Source organism: Lampris incognitus, chromosome 21 (genome assembly GCF_029633865.1).
Source record: "Lampris incognitus isolate fLamInc1 chromosome 21, fLamInc1.hap2, whole genome shotgun sequence".
Taxonomy (NCBI): Eukaryota; Metazoa; Chordata; class Actinopteri; order Lampriformes; family Lampridae; genus Lampris; species Lampris incognitus.
This window is the reverse complement of record NC_079231.1, coordinates 18,387,389-18,409,166: the sequence shown is the minus strand read 5'-3', so window position 1 is coordinate 18,409,166 and position 21,778 is coordinate 18,387,389. Positions and strand designations below refer to the sequence as shown.

At 45.1% G+C, this 21,778-nt stretch overlaps 2 protein-coding genes across 3 annotated transcripts in view; one reads left to right on the top strand and one right to left on the bottom strand.

Moving 5' to 3' along the window:
• Positions 1-604: 604 nt before the first annotated feature.
• Positions 605-13,061, bottom strand: LOC130131612 (FUN14 domain-containing protein 1). Of its 2 annotated transcripts, none has more exons than XM_056301376.1 (5): positions 13,037-13,061; positions 12,369-12,534; positions 9,441-9,516; positions 4,786-4,920; positions 605-2,272 (listed from the first exon to the last, which is right to left on the bottom strand). In XM_056301376.1, exons 1-5 carry the CDS (start codon positions 13,059-13,061, stop codon positions 2,195-2,197), a joined length of 480 nt encoding a protein of 159 aa, XP_056157351.1. In that variant the 3' UTR covers positions 605-2,194. The 2 variants fall into 2 exon arrangements, with proteins under 2 accessions (XP_056157351.1, XP_056157352.1); XM_056301377.1 differs by having other exon boundaries at positions 4,792-4,920.
• A 927-nt stretch (positions 13,062-13,988) lies between these two features.
• LOC130131613 (histone demethylase UTY-like) overlaps positions 13,989-21,778 on the top strand; it is a 69,571-nt gene continuing 61,781 nt past the window's right edge. The window contains exons 1-2 of the mRNA XM_056301379.1: positions 13,989-14,230; positions 14,398-14,461. Coding sequence (XP_056157354.1) covers positions 14,052-14,230; positions 14,398-14,461 — 243 coding nt within the window. The 5' untranslated portion in view covers positions 13,989-14,051. The remainder of the gene's footprint in view (positions 14,231-14,397; positions 14,462-21,778) is intronic.

Sequence of the window (21,778 nt, the reverse complement as noted above, 5' to 3'; positions counted from 1 at the left end):
TAGATCATCGATATCTATAGATAGATCAATAACTACATATATAGATCATCGATGGTAGATATAGATAGGACTGATCATCGATAGCTGTAGATACACATATAGATGATCGATAGCCATAGATCATCGATAGCTATAGATAGATCATCAATAGCTATACTAGATAGATAGCTGTAGATAGATCATCGATAGCTATAGATACACAGATAGTATCTATAGTTATGGATGAGATAGATCATCCATAGCTACAGATACATAGATAGGATTGATCATCGATAGCTGTGGATACACAGATAGATGATCAATAGCCATAGATGATCGATTGCTATAGATAGATCATCAATAGCTATAGATAGATCATCGATAGCTATAGATACAGATACATAGATAGATATAGCTATAGATAGATCAATAGCTATAGATTGATAGCTATAGATAGATCATCAATAGCGATAGATAGATAGATAGATAGATAGATAGATAGATAGATAGATAGATAGATAGATAGATAGATAGATAGATAGATAGATAGACAGACAGAGGCATTCTTGCCATGTAGGGGCATTTGTTTAGGAAGTGCTTCTTTAAAAGATTAAACTGCTAAAAAGCAAATTTATTTTATTTGGCACAAAGTAAATCATCAATTCGTGATTCTACCAATTAGCAAATCATTTTTGTAAAATCCACTTTGGTCCTCCAACAAGACTTAGCTGAACCAAACCAGGTGATGCTGTACAGGTGGCCTGTCAAGCTCATACCCAAAAGGCCAGAAAACAGCCAAGCGATTCAGTAAGACGTTAGCGTTACTCAAAACCAAATCAGGCAACTTTATTTCAGAGATGCAACCAAAATTTGTGTAGATCAGTGAAGGTTACAGAAGTACTAAACTCAAATTGGAAACAATACAGGAAGTGTGACCGTACAAAGACCTCAGTAAGAGGCTTAACAAGCACTTCAGTATACTGTAGAAACGATAACAGAAGAGAAGAAAAAAACCTACACATCTTACATCACAGCCGTTACATTGCACTGTTGGAGAAAGGCAAATAAATTAAAAAAAAAGCAACTTAACATGATACCATGCGTGTCCCGTCAGGACATCTGATCTGACACACACGGCTTGGTGGCGTGGCTGTTCCGCTGCTGCTGCTGCACCGGCGAGCCCCGCTGCACAGAAACCAAAGCGAAGGTGCAGGAATAACCACCGGGGTGTTCCCTCGTGCCCCCTAAAGACAGGACCGGCGTCTTCTATAGGCCACCCAGCTTGCTATGGCAGTGATCAGTGCACAGCTACGTCCAGCGGTTCAAGCTCGCTAAGGGAGTCGAGGTTGGCAATTATAAAAGGAGAGCCCTCGGTACGCAGTCTGGAGGCTGGAGAGAGAAATACAGCACAGCATATTTAACATGACACCGAGCGCTGGGATCGGCGCTCGCCGTCTGCTGATATGTGTTGTAGATTCAAGAGAACTGCCGCTGGGGGGGGGGGGGGGACTCGTCTTGTCTGTCCACCGGCCCCCTGGGGGGACTGCTGCAAACTTAACCACACAGAGTCATTTTAACCACTGGGCTTGGAGACTGGTGCTAACGTCCTACCCCTATGGCCACCCCCCACATTGTTAAGAAAATACAGATTCATGCATGTGCATTTACAAATCTCAAGAGGGATTGGGGTTGTATTTACAAGGGTGATACACAATCCTGATCTGCATCCATCAGCAACGATACAGATGGGGTGGGTGGGGGGTGGACAGAGTGAAAGACGAAGCTGCATGGGTCTGAGGCAGCTTGACATATTCAGCAGTCTGGCACATTTATCTATGAGAGGTCTCTCGGTGGAAAGGAGACGGGAGTTCTCCACAGTACAGTGCAAGCTCCCGCCTTCTCTATCACACACACACACACACACACACACACACACATACACAACAAAAATATGCATCCAAACCTCCCGTAAAATGAAACCAGCTTGAACGGGTGTGACAGAGAATGGAAGAGAGGGAGCAACGTTACATCGACCACTGTATCGTCACGACAACATCACGCTCAGAATGTTCACATCAAAATCCTGCCTTCTGATTCTGCGAGAGGAGAACCGATGCGGAGCAGAGGTAAATGACGGACAGTTAAAGAGTGAAATGAATATTTGGTGACTGGATTCACAGTTGTGTGGCAAGGGCCACCGTCCCCCGCAGCGCCACTAGGAGGCCAAGCCCAGCAGGAAGCCGCCGACGAAGCCCCCGGACAGCACGATGTTTCGCTTAATAAAGTCTGTGGCCTGCGAAGGAGAGGACAGCACAGTGGTGAGAATCAAGGTGCGAGACTTCAGAGTCCAGGTTAGATTTGATTTGTCATATTCTATCGTCAAACGGGACGCCGGCGGCTCGAACGTTAAGGGAGGGAGGACTCGCGACTCAGGGGTGACGGGTTTGAATCCTGCTAAATCCTGGTGGGACTGAGTTTGACAGCTGCCGCTTGTAAATCCTGGCTGTCAGTGATCGTGCTCAGCGGCCAACAGTCGACTTTGGATGTCGGTGGTTGTGCAGAGGAGCCCCCGTGTGGGAGCGGGTGGAACTAGAGACGCACGTTCAATATTCAACTGCCATATTTGCCCAAAATACTGCAGATACAATGCTGACTGTAATTAATGGATATGCTCTGATGGTGCACCAGAAATATTTTGACATAAACTCTGGTAATGATTAGAAACTACACATTTAAGTCACAATGATTTCTGACACAAAACTCTTTCACTGCACTTCATTACTTCTTAAATAAAGCGTCGTATTATTTTCAACTAACGGCTTTGGTCTTTCTAAATTAATAAGCGATGGCTAAGAAATACGTAATGGGCCTTTAGCTCTGACTTATTAAGACTGGCGATGCCCCTTTGCAAAATGGCAAGATAGGAATGTGTATATTTTGTCCAGTGTGTTATTTTCTTGAAACCGCCATTAAAAATAATGTAAGCTGGTTTATGTATTTTGCCAAAGCAGTAATGGGGAGGTTGCAATGATTTTTTATTTTAATGCGATTGTTTCGATGATTTCACAGTACCCACAGAAGCATGATGTACAGGGAGCTGCACTGTTTAATGTTCCCATTTTAACGTTTGTGTAGCGGGGAGAAGACATGGATGGGCTGCTGCTCCACTCTAGACTCATTGCATTAGATTTTGTGATGGGTGTTGGGGTGACTGAATAAATTGTTACCACTACTTTCAGGTGAAGGAACAGCTCAGAGGCAATGTTGGCTAAATGTTTACTCTGCATTTGACGCATGTCATCTATCTTGTAACTAAAGTCTGCCCCCCCCCCCAATTACAGATGATCAGTGTCGCAACCTACACAATGTTTTTGTGATCAGGTAGGGTGGAAGAGGGCCTCTTCATCTCTTTGTCTTCATTGAGTCTTTAGTTTGAGAAGTTTTGTTGGATAAAATGTAACCCCCCCCCCTTTTTTTTCTCTCCCCAATTGTATCTGGCTAATTACCCCATCTCTTCCGAGCCGTCCTGGTCGCTGCTCCACCCCCTCTGCTGATCCGGGGAGGGCTGCAGACTACCACATGCCTCCTCCGATACATGTGGAGTCACCAGCCGCTTCTTTTCACCTGACAGTGAGGCGTTTCACCAGGGGGACGTTGCCTCTGGCGACGTTCCCCCTCCCTCCCGAACAGGCACCCCGACCGACCAGAGGAGGTGCTAGTGCAGTGACCAGGACACATACCCACATCCAGCTTCCCACCTGCAGACACAGCCAATTGTGTCTGCAGGGACGCCCAACCAAGTCAGAGGCAACACAGGGATTCGAACCGGCGATCCCTGTGTTGGTAGGCAACGGAATAGACCGCTATGCTACCCAGACGGCCCAAGATAAAATGTAAATTATGCAATATGTCTTTACTCAAAATGTGTCTTTCCTGGCAGCCCCGCACCCATGTAGAGCTCCAAAATGGTCTAAACGGGCTGGCTGTGAGCCGTCTCACAGCTCATCCTGAACTGCTAAGACAGGTCCTCAGGAGCTGATGATATGAAATGTCACTGGAATGTTCCGAGTAGAATTAAACCTTCATATACCATCCGCCGAAACAGCTTTTGAAAATGGAAACTAATTTCATGGTAGATGATGACAGACCAGTTATTGTGAATCCTGTAGGTGTAGCTGTGCGGGTGTATGGCAGGGTTTCACTGCAAAAGAATTCAAGTGTTCACTCAGTTTCCCCTGAATAAATAAAGGGTTTAACAACCATTTACTTCGGAGCTCGCTAGAAGTCCCTCTAGCTAAGAGTATCTGCTGCATGCGTAAAATGTAAACCACTAAATCTTGGGCAAATACGCTGAGCCTTTTGTGAAATTTAAATGTTTGACTTATCAAACACTTGAGCAGACGAGTAATTGAAATTACATGCTGAAAAATGGGTACGCGCAACCAGCATAGTGATCTGCCTGAGCACAGTGAAAACTCATGCCTACTGTCGCCACTGGTGGGTGTGATTATCAGATTGCACACTAGAGGGCACTGTTATATTATTGTGCACAAAACATTTGGTTACAATGTAAACTCACAAATAGACGTAAAAAAATATTTTTTGAAATGAGAATGTTAAAATCCATGCACTTATATATATATATGTGTGTGTATATATATATATGTTTTATTACATTTTCCCCTAGTTACGTAATTCACATCGTTCAAACTACTCTACACCAAAATAAGCCAAGTCATGAAGAATCAGACGGAGAAGAAAGGGGTGAAAAGTGGGACGAAAAAAAGCAGGCTTTGTTCCAGGTACCTTTACCTCCTCAATAAAAGAGTTTATTTCGGGCGCCGCCTTGCTCGCTTTCTTCTTCAGGTGCTTCTTTGCTTTGTTCACATCCTTCTCCACCTTCTTCCAGTCCACCTGCACGTAGCCGGTGTGATTGGCTATCTGTGGAGGACAAGATGCCCGGTCAGCAATGATTAAAAACACTAGCCACACATTATAAATACGTATTTAGGATATCTTTATGAGTACACTTTATTATTGTAAACAAATTTCATAGATTCATACACTGTATAAAACATTAACAACACCTTCATCATGTTATTGCAACATAGTATCTGCTGCTGATTTCAGAACAGCTGTCAATCATGAGGGCATGGACTTCCCGAGGTGTTAAAACTGTCCCGCGGGGATGCTGCCCAACTCTGTTGCGTTAAGATGACTGGTGACTGATCTCTTATCTGAAGAGCTTGTTTCATCTCATCCCACAATGCTCAGCTGGAATGAGATCTAGTGACTGGGTGGGCTGTATTAGGCTGGATTCCTTTTTTCATATTTGTGGGCCATTTCTAACAAATGGGCCATGGGCCCTTATCCCGCTGATCAAATATACTGTGCAGACTGATGTGCTGCTGTCATAAAGGGATGCAAACGATAAGCAATAATGTTCAGATATTCAAATGATTCGAATGCTCATTCAAATGCCCCCTCCCCAACATAACACTGGAATTCATCATACTATACAATGTTTAACCAATCCCCCAGTGTGCAATAGTTGTGCTCTTGAGCCCACTGCATGCCAAGGTATGATGGAGCTGTTGTTCTTTCCAGGGTCTTTGGGCACCGGTGTTGTGCTGAAGTGATGGGTTGATTAGCTGTAGGCCGTCTAGTTGCACTACATAATTTGTCTCAGCCGCCTTGGGCCCCATTTGACTGCGGTATTTGTGACTAACTTGGCAAGATTGCGGTTCTTGGTGAGATTGCAGTTCTTAACACACTCAAAACCAGCAGGCCTGGCATCTACAATCATACAGCACTCAAAAATAGCCTGTTTCTCTTTGCACATGTGCTCACTGTCTCAAGTGTTAATATTCCACAATTGTAGTGCTTGTACCATCCATCCAAACCGCTTATCCTGCTCCCAGGGTCACGGGAATGCTGGAGCCTATACCAGCAGTCATTGGGCGGCAGGCAGGGAGACACCCTGGACAGGCCACTAGGCCATCACAGGGCCGACACACATACACATTCACACATAGGGACAATTTAGTATGGCTGACTCACCTGACCTACATGTCTTTGGACGGTGGGAGGAAACCGGAGCACCCAGAGGAAACCTACGCAGACACGGGGAGAACATGCAAACTCCACACAGAGGACGACCCGGGACGACACCCAAGGTTGGACTACCCCAGGGCTCGAACCCAGGACCTTCTTGCTGTGGGGAGGCCGCACTAACCACCGCGCCACCCACCACTGCGCCACTGTGCTTGTACCAACAGTACCTAATTGGCCTTTTATGCCTCTATAGGCTTGATGATCCGCTGTGGCGACCCCTAACAGGAGCAGCCGAGAATATTAGTAGTAGATGCCTCTATAGGCTTGATGAGAAACTGCAAAAATGTCCACATTCGGTCATCAATGTAGCTACTTGTTAAAAGGACACATAGTGAGATGCAAAGAACAACCGTTGTGTGGCATGAACAGAACGATACAAGATCATTGTCTAAATTGTGTAACTGGAAGAAGGCCCAGTATTGATTTCACATATACAATTAAGTAGCTAATGTTGTATATGACGTCTCCCCACCTGCCGCCCAATGACTGCTGGGATAGGCTCCACTATCCCGCGACCCCAATTGGGATAAGTGGCTTGGATAATTAATTGATGGATGGATGTTGTATATTACTTACATGCTGATATTATTTTTATTCTGGTTGGGCGCTTAATGTTGACTTTTGCACTGGCTCAACAGAGCTAAAGTTAGCTTCGTATGAATCATGTTTGTGGCTAACCAACAACCCGGAAAAGAAACTTGACACATCAGTAACACTTCAAACCTTTGACCAAAAACACAGTTTGTCTAAGCACGTTAAAGATGACAGTGCATGTGTTACTTGCATCTCTGTCAGTGGTGTTTCTGTGAAATCCTACCTCGAATGAAACCACATGGGCAATAACAACTGACAGAATACCAAGGGGGAGGCTAAGACCGAATTGTGGTGAGGGTGCAGCACATAGTTTGCTCATTTTCTTGACAAACCCATTTCTATTGTAATGTACACCCCGCCCCCAATCTACACAGATGGTGGAACAAAATGTGAGGCTAACTGTCGGTTCAGGATTGAGATAGAAGCCAGCAGGGTATCTGCACACTTTTAAAGTACAATTTTTTTGGGGGGGGGCCCCCCCGTTTTCTCCCCAACTGTACTTGGCCAATTACCCGACTCTTCTGAGCCATCCCGGTCACTGCTCCATCTCCTCTGCCGATACGGGGAGGGCTGCAGACTACCACATGCCTCCTCCGATACATGTGGAGTCGCCAGCCGCTTCTTTTCACCTGACAGTGAGGAGTTTCGCCAGGGGGACGTAGCGCGTGGGAGGATCAGGCTACTCCCCCCAGTTCCCCCTCCTCCCCCAAACAGGCGTCCCAACCGACCAGAAGAGGAGTTAGTGCAGCGACCAGGACACATACCCACATCCGGCTTCCCACCCACAGACACAGCCAGTTGTGTCTGTAGGGACGCCTGACAGAGCCAGAGGTAACACAGGGATTCGAACCGGTGATCCCCGTGTTGGTAGGCAACGGAATAGACTGCTATGCTATCTGGACACCCCTAATACAATCGTTTTGATTAAAAAGTCGTCAATCATAAACTCATCATCAAGCATGTCCAGACTTTTGACTACAAACACAGCACATGAGAAGCTGTGGGTTTTAGGGTTTTAGGACAGTCAGCCTCGTAAATAAATGTGAACTGAACTTTCCATGTTGTCAATACACTTAAGGAAACACTGTTCAGTTGTGAAATGTTCTGAGATTCTCAATAAATGTAAGGGCACACTGTATACTCGTGACGCAATTTTTTTATTTTTTTTTTTATTGGCTAAGCACATCACTGTATAACAACAGTCGGCAGCCCTGAAATACACAGTGATAGGTCCAAAGTTGACAATCTAAACCAAACTCAAGTGTATTTCCTTTTCAGACCCTCTCTGGCACAAACAGTCTGAAGTTTCTTTGACCCCCGTTTGTCAGCGGACGCCATGTCTCTCATAACATGTGTCGTAGCTCATCAGCCGCCTTATCAATTTCACAATCTAGCGCAATCAACTGGTTTCTCGTTTCCTTTGCTCGTCTCCTCGGTGTGTTAGATTCTGTTATCAGCATCGCCATTTTCATCCCTGCAGTATTTCCTACTGGTTCTGTGAAGTTGCCTGCTTTCTTTTGGAGACTCAGTACCCACAGTATTTCTACCGTCAACTGCTAAATGCTGCCTGTTGACGGCTCAGCTGAGCAGTGGTAGTTATGGGGCCGGTAGCTCGGGGGGATGCTTTTGCAGCAGACAAATTAGCTCCAACGTTACCACGAGCAGCCAAGCTAGCAACAGCCGCAGTGCTTTCTCGTGTGCTAGCATAGCATAGCGCTTGTGCTTTTCAGATTTCATATGATGTTCTAGTGCTTTACAACCCATTGTCACCAATTTGTCTGTGAATGTTCTCACTCATCCAGGTCATGGTTATCCAAAGGAGTTGAATCAAGTGCAACACCAATTTGAATGTTTTGCGACAAAATTCCCATTGCGGCTCGTAAGAATTGCTGGATGAAGCCACCCGCAGTATTTGTCGTCCTCCAACCAATTCAGATTGAATTTACATTCACCCATTTTCTTTTTGCTTGCCGCCTCATCTGTTGCCCGCTTAGCTAGGGGTGGGCGGATCGATCCCAAAATATCGATACTACAGATACCATGTCTCGTTTTACCATGATCCTCCCACGCCCTACGTCCCCCTGGTGAAACTCCTCACTGTCAGGTGAAAAGAAGCGGCTGGTGACTCCACATGTATCAGAGGAGGCATGCGGTAGTCTGCAGCCCTCCCCGGCTTGGCAGAGGGGGTGGCGCAACAACCGGGACGACTCGGACGAGTGGGGTAATTGGCCAAGGACAATTGGGGAGAAAATGGGGGGAAACAAATATTGGTATTGATTTTGGCAATTCTGGCCCTCTATTACTTGGTATCGGATCAAAGCCAAATCTTACAGTATTGCCCACCCCTATCACTAGCTACTGCCTCCCAGCCCCATTGCCCCTGGCATTCAAGCATATGCTATTTAGCACAAATGCATTGTACACTGCTTGCAACAACTGTCAGGCTGTAGTGGAATATAAAATGTAACAAGACATAAAAACTGAAACAAAAAAAAAAAGAAAAAAGATATACACTCATTCATTCGGCCCCAGAATAAATTTCCCTTCTTAAAATTCCAGACATTTTAAAACATCTTTAGACCTGGAATTAAAAAGAAATTCAAGACTTTTTAAGGAGCCGCAGGGACCCTGGCCGGGTTCACGAGGTGTTTAACGTCTAAAGTTTATCACTTGATGTACTGTGGTTGTGTCCCGTTGTACAATGTGAGTGCTGACTCTCTGGAAACACTGCTGTGTAGTTTTTTTTTTTTTACCTGTAACAAGAGGAAACCTCCACCAACGGCCGTAGCAGCGATCTTCCCAACTCTCTGAAAGAGGTAACCTGCACACCTGGAGGGTAAGAAAGAGAGGGAAGGAAGGGGGAAGCGGCGCAAATGATTAAACGAGTTCTTTCATCACACACATTCTGGCCTGCAGAGCACAACACACGAGTAATAATGAACATCTGCTTTCGCACATGATTTTAATGACTTCTTTCCTCAACATCTTCCACCCCAAGGCTGCCTAGATGATCGTTAGCGTCATATTTCTAGGTGGTTTTTTTCTGCTTTTCCGTTCAATTTGCACGTCACATATGGTCTGGTCCTACTCTGTAGTGTGCAGCCATGAGCAGTAATTCCTTTAATGTGGTTTGCTGGAACAATGACAGTGTTGTATAGGCACATGATAGGCCTGCTGGTAATAAAGACCAATTTCTAAGAACTGTCAAATCTGCGAACTCTTATATGAGTGAAAATGACTTTGTCTCACCCTATTAAGGAACCTAATCAGATGACCAGCGGCGGACTAATGTTCAGCCACCCATGAGCAACAATAGCATTGTAACTATTGGTTGATCTGGGAATCCGAGTTTTCGGCAGACTATTTGGATGATTCGTTGAGTACCTGGACTGAGATGCACCTCACTGGAGAAAAAGAACTAGTATAGACTTGTGGATTATTTCACTTAATTGACTAATTGGAATCCCGGCATACCACCGGGTCCACAGTCCCCCCCACCCCCCCTTACAGGACTTATACACCAGGCGGTGCAGGACCAGGGCTAAAAGGATTATTATGGATCCGCATTGCCCCAATTACGGACTGGTTCAGCCACTGCGATCAGGCAGACGCTTCCGCAGCCACAAGGCCAACGCCGAGAGACTCAGAAGGAGTTTCTTCCCAGGCCATAAGGACACTAACAATGACAATAATACTACTGCCACTTTTACCACTGTTAATACTTTACCACTCTTCCACAGTCACTTTCCTCATTCATTCTTTTTGCACACTTGCACTACTTACTTGTACTTGTATTGTGTATATAGCAACTACATATTGTATATATGTATTTATCGGACTATACCTTCTGTATACTTACCAGATATTTTTAACTTTTTAAAATTTGTATTTTTATTGCACTTTTTACTCTTTTCTCATTTTATTATTATTGTGTTCATTTCTCTTGTTGCAGTTTTGGATTTACCAAAAAATAATTTCACTGCCTATTGTACTTGTACATGAAGTATGTGACAAACAAACCTTTGAATCCTGAATCTAAATTTACTCCAATCCGAATAAAATATTCTGCCATTCAAACTCTCCTCTACCCTGTTCTCTAACTCCAGGGCTGGGGAATTACTTTATGCACGACCGTAATAGGACAGGTCTGGCAAGAGAGAAAATGGCCATTTCTAAATAACATTACAACATTGTTTCAAAATCACAACATTACACTTCTAAACTCATAATCCTTAATGTGTTCCAACTTAACTCATGTCCAGACTCTATAATGAAGCTAATACTGAATTCAACTGGTTGTGTAAAATGCATTAACATCGTTCTGTGGCCAACCTTTAGACTGCCATATCACAGCTTTGTTAGGATTTGAATCTTGAACAGGCACGTGTGTGTGTGTGTGTGTGTATATATATATATATATATATATATATATATATATTATTGCTCCAGCTCACTTAAATATATACTAGAGTCAGCTACAATATTATAGATTTGAGTATCAGTTGCACAACATGTAGCCTGTAACTAAGTGGGTGGTTTCTAATATTATTTTAATGCATAATTAGCAGGCTAGTTAACAGTACCCACAGCTTTCTAAGCGTTTGTTGCATCTTGAGTAAATCTGGTATGTTTCAATTTCAAACGTTGGTGCATGTAAGACATGATCTCATGACAGGCTCAGGTTTGCAGTGTATGCATGCAATTATGCATATTTTTACTTTTATTCAAAAATACTTCCAAAATTTAGACATTTTTCAATGTCAGTTGCGGCGCCCCACATACACATTCTCTGCCTGCTCAGTGTTCCACAAAGTCGAGAAACTGTTTCAGCCTTAAGCAAAAGATAGAGTGGTTTTGAGCCACTGTTAACCCCAGAACAACACTAATTAAAGCGTTCACAGAAATTAAGACAAAAAAAAAAGAAAAATTTCAAATACTGATAGTAAAGGTAAACCTTGGTCAGCTACCCAGCCCAAATTTACTTCACCTCTCAAACATTAAAATTAGAAAATATCAAGAAGAGATTAGAATAGATTGCTTGATGTCAAAGGAATACAGGCTAACAGTTTTTTCAAATGTTTAAAAAGCAGATACAAAATGCAATGGGGTGTAAACCTGGCTGGCCATGATTAAATCCTCATAAGCAGTGATGAACAAAATTCTCTAGCATCTGCACAATTTGGGAAAATATGTGGTCTGGAATGATAGGACTGTTAAGATTACCCTTGACAGTGTTAAGCGGGTTTATGTAATTACTACAAACTGTCCCACCACCGTTTCATTCTTCTCGATTTCCTACATAAGAGAATTAGCTTACTTGACCTATTATTATCTCAAGCATCAATTAGGTTAATCTCAAATGCACTTGCTATCCAGTACAATTTGTTCCCCCCGAATAAAATAGAGCAGTGTAATTGGAAATGCATGAGTATATGATATATTCCCACAAGGAGACAAAAGGTAGGATCTACTGCAATAAAAAACTGAGCTTTTGGAGTACCAGCGTCTCATATTCCTTTAAATATGTGCCTATTTTGAGTGACATAAACTGCCTCACCACTCACATTCCTGTGACATCTGTGACAAGAGTTCTGTACTCAAATTTACAGAACGTTTCGAAGAATGCTATAACGTGTATGTAGGGTTCACGTGTGGAATGTGACAGATCCCAAGGCCTTTACCATCCGGTGAGCCCTCCCATCATGATCTGTGTGGCCACAGAGTACTTCTCAGCGACCGGACCAGAGCTGGTCCCGAACACCGTGCTCCACCACTGGTGTCTCCGGGCGTACTCTGTCAGGTCCACCACCTCGTACACTTCATCCTCACTCTCCAACTCGTCCTGATCTGGAACATGGGAAGAGGAAACAGAAACCACTGGGTTAGCAGCGTAATCCCGGGCGACTGTGGGTTCGCTCGTCCACCCATTGATCCACCCCATACCATCTTAATCCAATTCAGGATGGAGGTAGGTTTATAGATGGATAGTTGGGATTATAGATGGAGAGATAGATTTACAGTTTCTCAAACGTTCCCTTGCTACACACTTCCAACATAAGACGCTTACTCGTCGTGGCGTACGCACTCACACATGAACGCTTATACCAGCTGGGAATGACTTTGCTGGGAAGACACACCATGTGATACACGGGCTAATCGAAATGACCGGTCTTTGCTAAGTGGCTAACGTCGAAGGGCTTTACCGAGCCGATACCCCGCACGCTGCTTCCCCCCGCTTTCGGGAAACCTCAAGGCCGGTTTAACTGGAGGCTGACAAACGTGTCAGCGTCGGCGGAATCCTTCGCGGGGGATTCGGCCGCCGGTCGCTGCTCGAAATAAAGCCACTAACCTTCTCTGCGCCGCACCTCCGCCATTTTGGAAACAACAAGCGGTTATGTCATCAGCATGTTGACAAAAGCGAAGCCCCGCCCACTCGGTATGACGCTCTGCCACGTCAGTTAATGCTTTGATCTGTCTTGATTAGGCTCAGCGATTCTGGCAACTATATTCCCCCGAATCGTTGCAGCATTACGAGGCGTGACGAGGAGCCTCGCCTGTCGAGGGGGTCTTGTCCGAAAAAGTGCAAATAGCGGCTTTGCACGGCGCAAAGGCAGCGAGCGCCGTGCAAAGCCGCTACGTTTCACCCAGTTTGCAAAACAAAGCGAAGCGGTAACGGTGCGCTGACAAAAAGCGTCATCGGCTCTTACGGCATACGCTCCTTTTTTTGGATCATATGCAAATCGGGGAATCGGCCGTTTTAAAAAGTTGCTTTGAAATTGTAATTTCGGAGAGCGCGCAAAAATTGCAAATAATCGCGGCCGCCCTCCGCCGACGACTGAGTCTTACAGCTAAGCTCCCAGAGCTGTCGTAGAACACATAAAACGAGTGCTTTGCGGAGAAGAATATGAATATTAAAGGCAAACGATGGCCATGGAAAGACGAGTCATATGGCGCTGCGCGGCCCTTCCCATTGGCCGAACGGGACGGAGAGGGCGTGGCTACGGCGACGCGTGGGTTCGCTTGGGTGACACAATTATAACAACTTTACCTCCGTTGGCTGTAAAGGATTTAATGGTGGAAAATACACTTGTCGGATAACCGTACCCAGCGCTTCACGTTTTTATAGCGACACGCCGATCACATGCGTTGAAAAATGTGACGCTTGGGGAGCTACTGGAGAGCGCTTCTGTTCCCCCCCTAAAGGATTTATACTACATCGAATCACATCTTTTTTTTTTCTTTTTTTTTTTTGCCCGAAGAGAGAGCGAGAGAGGGGGAAAAAAAGTTTTTGACCACTTAATTAGGCTCCCTTGTTTCGATCCGGCGGAGCGACTCGTCTCGTCTGCCCCCGCGTCGCGATTCCCATGCAGTCGTGCGGTGTCTCGCTCGCCGTCGCCGCCTGCGCCGCCGCCGCTCGGAGTCTCGGCTCTGTCTCTGGTGGTGATGAGGAAAAGAAAATGGCGGCGGGAAAAGCGAGTGAGACCGAGGAGGACTTTCCGACACTGACAGCCCAGGAGAGGGACGGCTTGGTCGGGATTGACAGGTCGGGGCGGCTAACTCCGCACACATTGCCCGCAACACCCGTGTCGAAATCATGTCGTTTTCGCTGCTTTTATGTCGATCTCCCCCCCCCCCGACTCTCCCAGACGCTCTCCCGAGTTCATACTGAGCCGCCTTTCTCTCTCTGTGTTTGTCTTCTTGCCTTTGCAGCTCGCTGTTTGGATTTCAGAGGCTTCATGAAGATGGCGCCAGAACGAAGGCCCTGTTGATAAAGGTAGCGAACGCTGCTAGCGCCCAGCTCGCAGCCGAAGCAGGGGCCACCCTGCACTGTAGAAACACACATATACACACACGCACACACTGGGTGTTATTTCGACTTTATCAGAAGAGCGGGTCTGGGTGCCCAGAGGCCCGCTCGCCGAGGAGAGCAAGGCCGGCTAAACCCCGCAGCCCCCTCCGTGCTTTCGGATGATTAGCAAGGCTAACTCGCTAGCCTTGCCAAAGGCTAACTCGCTAGCCTTGCCATCACCCCCGATGCGCGGAGACCCCCCTTGCACCTGCGGCTACGCAGGCGCTGCTATCCCGGCTAGCCGTCCGGCCGATCGGCTCTCATAACCGGCATTGTTTGGCGTTTGCCGGGCAGCCTTGCCCCGCTGTCGTTTTGGGGAATTAAGCAAACGTTTCGTCCGTTTTGTAAATACGCCGCCGATAACGTGACACCGTCGTGGGTGTTCTTTTCTCTTCTTCTTCTTCGTCTTCTTCTTCTTTCGGCGACACTCACTTGACTGGCTGATGAAAGCGTCGCACTTTTAAACGAGGAAACTTTGCGTTGCTGTTTATTCTTTTCTTTTTCTCTCTCTCTTTTTTTAATACGGTTCGCTGTTAAGAGCCACACCGAACCGCCGCCGTAGAAGAATTCCTATATAATGTCAAACACGGTCCGGTTCTCTCTCTCGGGGGGGCAGAGCTCGCCCGGCTGGCCGGTAACGTTGGTGTGGAGTAGCGCCTTGGGTTTGTGTTGGGATTGTCAATGGCCCGGTAATTCGGCTGTTTGGAATAGCGGCTATTTTTTTTTTTGGACAGTGATCATTTGGACGTTTTATAAATTGGCTGGCGTTGTTTTGTTTTTTTGTTTTAAAGTAAAATGGTGTGCGAAAGTCAACACGGTTCGAGTTGGCTGTCGTTACAAGTAACGCTCATGGCTGGCAGTCTGTCCAAGATGGCGGGACATGGCGGAGTGACACCGATAGCTATATAGACTCGGTTCGATCGGAATATATCGGCGCCCCCCCCCCACCACCACCACCCCCCCCCTCAAAGCCTCGTCGCGCGGTCGAAGTTGACGTGCGATAGATATATATAGATATATATATCTTTTGCCTTTGGATTTAAGCACGTTTTCCCCCCACCAACGTGTTTCTGACCTTGACTAATGCGCCGCCGGGGTCCTTTGTTTACAGGTTTGATTGCCCCCCTCTCGTCTCTTGCATGTGCTTACCGTGATCCCCGGCTAGCGAGCTGCGTGTCATACGTGCACGAGCAACCTGTGGGGCACTGCGCTGCAAGGCTAACAAAGAGAGAGCAGCATCAACTCCTCGGGCATGTGTCTGTCTGGCAAGCCCGGATCCGAAAAGGTAGTGTTTTGACAGCTCAGGCTTTGAGGGGGCCCATCTCCGACTCGAAATCTGCACGCTAGGTGGTGTGGGATACCTAGGAAGTGGTCTTCGTTTGGCTACACAAAGCGCTAGGCAAAAAAAAAGAAAGAGAGAGAGAGGGGGGGGGGTTGTATGGTGATTTTACCAGGCATGCATTATGCCACACAACACGCGTGCACCTAACCTCCCTTGGCTCAAATCCTGCAGCTTGTGATTCAAACCAGGTCAATCTTACTTGCATGTTGTTTTTGTTTTTTGTTTTAACTCGTTGGTCGAATTCTTAGTTCAGCCCAAGAACAACGGTGCGGTGGATCATCACATACGTCATTATCATTATTTACCAAACTGGACATTTTTGTGATTGATCGGCCTTTTTAAATCGACTTTTTCTTTTTTGAGTCTTTCGATTGTTTTTTCAATAATCGTTTTGAAAGAAACTTGCCCTGCCACAGTGGAAAATGTGCTTGAATCACGTTCAGGAATTAATTATGCGATGGGTTTGCGGTCCACAATGATGCGTGTTCAGTGCATGAGCATGTCACACAGACAACATGTATTTCTTAGTGCAGAGGTTGGCAGGTTAGACTGTTTTTTTGTTTTTTGCATTAATGGCTGCAAAGCCATTTACCCACCCAGGAAGGGTGGTTAGTGATGGCAGAGAGCTGTTACATAGCAGCACTCAAGTCAGTGGGGAATGCTACCTTATTGCCAGGCTGTCCTGATGTAGCCTTTCTGTTTTGGTTCAGCCAGGAGTTTGCCCAGCACAAGTAACACAACTCTACAAGTGTCCAAGTCCATTAGCACAATAAAGTTATTTATTTTGACCATTTAAACGCTGGTAGCAGTCCTGTCTTGTTGCAGTTAAGTTGAAGATGGTATTTGTGCTCTAAGGCCGTCCCAATTTATCCCCATCTGTACTTATTTTAGGGTTGTTTTTTGACTCCTTGTTTTTTTTTCTTCCTTTGATCGGATCAATATCAATGTGGTATGCTGCAGTGCTGCAATAAAATGTGATGCAGTTCCTGACTGGAATGTTAGGTTTTTTTTCTTCATACAATGAGGAATTGTTTTCGAAGGCTGTGGGGCTCCCATATAAAATTAAAAACAAAAGAAAATACCAATGGAAAACCGATGGCATTTTTTTTTCATATTTTGTTCATTGGGTGTGCTTGATTTCTTGTAGACTTTGGAAGTTTGCGATTCAGATAGACCGTGGTGCTGTATCCCTACATGTCCCTTCATGTTCATGGAGGACATCTGCCCACTCGGATCTATGAAGTTTTTATAATTATTACCTACCTGTAGGTCTGCATGGCCTTTTAGAGCACTCAGTTTGCAGAAGTATTTTTGAATATGGATCTGTTATGTTAATTGTAATTTCTACCCAGCTTCTTCGCTGAGATTTTGCCATATCAGCGGAATATATTATAGAAGATAGCTGAGGCGCTGACCTATACAGAAAGATGACTACCCAGGATGACTGGTTGGAAATATTGTGATTGTTGTACGAAAACCCATTTGGTTGCCTAACTCTTCAAGGGTGGTCAGAGCTCAGGCTCGGCTGCAGGGCAGCACTCCTACACGGTCAGTGTCTTGCTCAGCAACGCTTTAGCAGGGCAGATGCTTGCTGACAGGAAGGCTTCAACTCACATTCTCTGGTTGTGCAGTCTTGCTAACCACTGTGTCATCCCTATTAACAATAGTGGCTTATTGCCAGAGTTCCAGAACAATCTTACCAATATTTTTTGGGGTGTTTGTTTTGTTTTGTTTTTCTAAATGGCAAAGAAAATATTCGTCTTGAGTTTTCCTCTTGCCCTATATCCTGCCCTCTAGGCTGCGTATGAGCCACACTTGGTTCAGTAAACAGCATTTTCTGCCCTTGTTAACGCTCCCTTGTTGCGTCAGGACATTTCACTCAGTGACACCGTCGGTCTCTGTAGGTTTTTAACGCCTCTGCACCTGAGTAAGTGTTCACAAAAACAAAACATTGCCGACTTGGCATCACATGCAATGGATCTTAACGGACCCTAGTTTCAGATATTCTAGATTTGACTGTATTAAAATAAGATAATTCTGCAGTGTAGCAGCACAACCTGTTTTCCTCCGTTGCTCGCCGAAGGCTCAAGTTTAAGTGTTTGTTCTTGCCTCAATGCATTTTATGACCCCTTTCGTCCTTCTAGCTCTTTATTAGTTTTTAGTGACCACCCTGTCTGGCGACGTGCCCCAGTACTGTTGCACTGCTATCTACCCCCAGATAACTCTGGGTTCAACATTTCTGGCAGATCTGGGTCATTTTATTTCCACCAGTGGCTTGGTGGTAATGACGTAGACTTAGAAAAGAGAAAGAAAGCAATTAAAGTTCTGCATATTGTAGTTCAGCTTAGTCTCTAAACATTTTCTTTTCTCCTTTTTTTTACATGCACTGTTCTTGCAAACCTAGTTGTCAATGAAAATGATGGGTTTTTTGGTAGATGCTTTTCACTGTGTTGCCAATGTTGGAACAGATGTTATTTAACTCTTGTAACTTTTGAAATATTTCTACACATTTTATGCGTTGTTATGCAGCTCGATTATACCATAATACAAAGTAGTAAAATGGTTAAGTCAAGGTAGGTCTCAGTTAGAATTGTGTCCTCTACAATGGCAGTTTGAATGCTGTTTTACCCCTCGAGCCCCTTCACAGGATCGGTGTATCTTGGCACGGTTTGGATTTAGTGTTGGATGTGGGTTTGTTTGGTTGCATGAACACAAACACCACAGTTGATTTACTGCTGTCTGTTCCTTGTTTTGGCTTCTAAAGTAAATAAGTTGCAACACCATGACCGTCTTAAGGGAGAAATTTGCCCTAAAATAGAATGTAAATAATGTAGCTCCTATGGCGGTCTTGGACAAGACAATCCTGAGATGTGACTCACTGACTCAGCAAGATGTTCTTTGCACTGCACTGGACCTTTTTTTTTTTTTTGCATGGGCACCTTCTACCCATTTTGGCCCATTTTTTCCAGTGCTTCAGTTTTGGTAGCTTCTATTGCACGTTTGATCACTATGCACAATATGTGTTGGATGGGTAATGCGATGCAAGTGCTCAGGCTGTGATATTAAAAGGTTCTGCAGGCCACTTATTCAGTATAGCAACAGGAAATATTAATTGAGAGGTTGTCGGAAACCCCTCTACCTCTGAATAATTGTGTCTGGTTAAAAAAAGAAATTGGAGTGTGGGGAGGGGGGTCTGTATTGCCATTTTAATAAATGACACTTTGTTATCAGGATTTGGACCTAATGGAAGCAGAAGTAAGGCACGTGGGAGAGTGGTCTAGGTGTCATTTTAAGTGAATCATTCAACCATGCTATTATCTGACACGTCTGTGAGGTTTCCAATTTTTTTTACCTGACTTTATGGGGTTAAAAACCATTTGCTCAGCTCTTAGACGTGGTTCAGACTGCAGGCAAATCGGATTTGCCCCCCCCCCTTTTCTCCCCAATTATACTTGGCCAATTACCCCACTCTTCCGAGCCGCCCCGGTCGCTGCTCCACCCCCTCTGCCGATCCGGGAAGGGCTGCTGACTACCACATGCCTCTTTTGATACATGTGGAGTCACCAGCCGCTTCTTTTCACCTGACAGTGAGGAGTTTCACCAGGGGGACGTAGCACGTGGGAGGATCAGTTCCCCCTCCCCCCGAACAAGCTCCCTGACCGACCAGAGGAGGCGCTAGTGCAGTGACAAGGACACCCACCCACATCTGGCTTCCCACCCACAGACACAGCCTATTATGTCTGTAGGGACGCCTGACCAAGCCGAAGGTAACAGGGGGATTCGAACTAGCGATCCCCATGTTGGTAGGCAATGGAATAGACCGCCACACTACCCGGGCTGCCCCAACATATTTGTTTCTAAATCAGATCTTTAAGATTATAGACTGTTCATACTGTTATTTGAAAATGATAGATTTGTGTGCCCAGATGTCACCAACCTATCTGCGGTAACGATGTAGTCGTGAGTAACTACATATGCTGATGACGCGGTTTACCAGTGCGGAAGTATGAGCAATGGAGATCCCTCATCTTGCCCTCCAAACAATAGTGTTGTCAAGTCGTGGTGCAAAAGTCGTCCGTTGCACCAGACAAACTCAGCAACGGAGGAGGCTGGTATACATTGCGACATTCCATGCTGAAGTCATGGCGGGTTTCACGCTGCAGTGAGAGTTGCACAGTGCGAGAGACCGTTTGAAAACCAATTTGGGCGACCAGAGCGTCCGGACTGAGACGCATCTGTAGAAAGTCCAATTGGAATCGCATTTCAAACCACCTCCAAATGTGGTTTTAGATCCGATTTGGCGAAAATTGCATCGTTTTTTTGCCGTCCAGACTTTCTAAAATCAATCTGGATACACTATGGATATGCTAAAAAAACGGATTTGGGCTGGCAGTCTGAATAAGGCCTTAGTCTTTAAGAGAAGTTGCTTTGTGGATTTGGAGGCGCTAGTGCAGTGACAAGGACACCCACCCACATCTGGCTTCCCACCCACAGACACAGCCTATTATGTCTGTAGGGACGCCTGACCAAGCCGAAGGTAACAGGGGGATTCGAACTAGCGATCCCCATGTTGGTAGGCAATGGAATAGACCGCCACACTACCCGGGCTGCCCCAACATATTTGTTTCTAAATCAGATCTTTAAGATTATAGACTGTTCATACTGTTATTTGAAAATGATAGATTTGTGTGCCCAGATGTCACCAACCTATCTGCGGTAACGATGTAGTCGTGAGTAACTACATATGCTGATGACGCGGTTTACCAGTGCGGAAGTATGAGCAATGGAGATCCCTCATCTTGCCCTCCAAACAATAGTGTTGTCAAGTCGTGGTGCAAAAGTCGTCCGTTGCACCAGACAAACTCAGCAACGGAGGAGGCTGGTATACATTGCGACATTCCATGCTGAAGTCATGGCGGGTTTCACGCTGCAGTGAGAGTTGCACAGTGCGAGAGACCGTTTGAAAACCAATTTGGGCGACCAGAGCGTCCGGACTGAGACGCATCTGTAGAAAGTCCAATTGGAATCGCATTTCAAACCACCTCCAAATGTGGTTTTAGATCCGATTTGGCGAAAATTGCATCGTTTTTTTGCCGTCCAGACTTTCTAAAATCAATCTGGATACACTATGGATATGCTAAAAAAACGGATTTGGGCTGGCAGTCTGAATAAGGCCTTAGTCTTTAAGAGAAGTTGCTTTGTGGATTTGGCAGTATGCCAATGACAACAGGCCTAAAGATCTGCACAAACACCGTGCAAAGTGTGCAAGAGGTATTTCCCTAAAGCAATACAAGTGTATTCAATGAGATTACGATATGTTTGTTTACTTTGCCAGTAATGTGATTGCCTCATAAGTTGTGAAGTAAAGGCTTGGTGAGCTAATTGGTTTCTGTGATGCTACCCACCTGCATAGTACATACACTTTGGAGTATCTTCTTATGAAGGGCCCTATTTCAGTGAAAACACAATTTTGAAGTTAACCTGATGGTTTGGGGTCATTTAGGTTAAATATTGGTGCAAATCAAAACTTTGGGTTTTAGTTTTTTTTTTTTTTTTTTAGTAAATTGATTTTGAAATGGGTAAAATTTGACATTTTTGTCACAAATTTTGTCATAAATTATTTTTTTGTGTGCAACAAGTCATGGCTCCATCTGGCTTTTTACCCCTGCATTCTCTTAAAATTAGCACTACACCATGAGTTGCTGGTCTCTGGTCTAGAGGTAGCAAGTTGTTTGTAATGTACAGTTATCTCAGTATTCACTCTGTATGTGAAACTGACTTGTGAGTTCTAATTATAATGACCAAAAATCAATAAGACAGCAGCACGTAATTCATGGTGAATTAACTTTATATCATAAATTAACATGGCATTTTGCACCTTGATGCTGTGATGCTCCATG

What these genes read in the sequence shown, in the direction of transcription:
- LOC130131612 (XM_056301376.1), bottom strand. Translation starts at nt 13,061, where the DNA reads ATGGCGGAGGTGCGGCGCAGAGAAG. An exon ending in GAGGTTTCCTCTTGTTACAG is followed by an intron (nt 4,921 to 9,440) that starts GTAAAAAAAAAA and finishes TGTCCTCCACAG; the next exon opens with ATAGCCAATCACACCGGCTA. An exon ending in CTTTTATTGAGGAGGTAAAG is followed by an intron (nt 2,273 to 4,785) that starts GTACCTGGAACA and finishes TCTCCTTCGCAG; the next exon opens with GCCACAGACTTTATTAAGCG.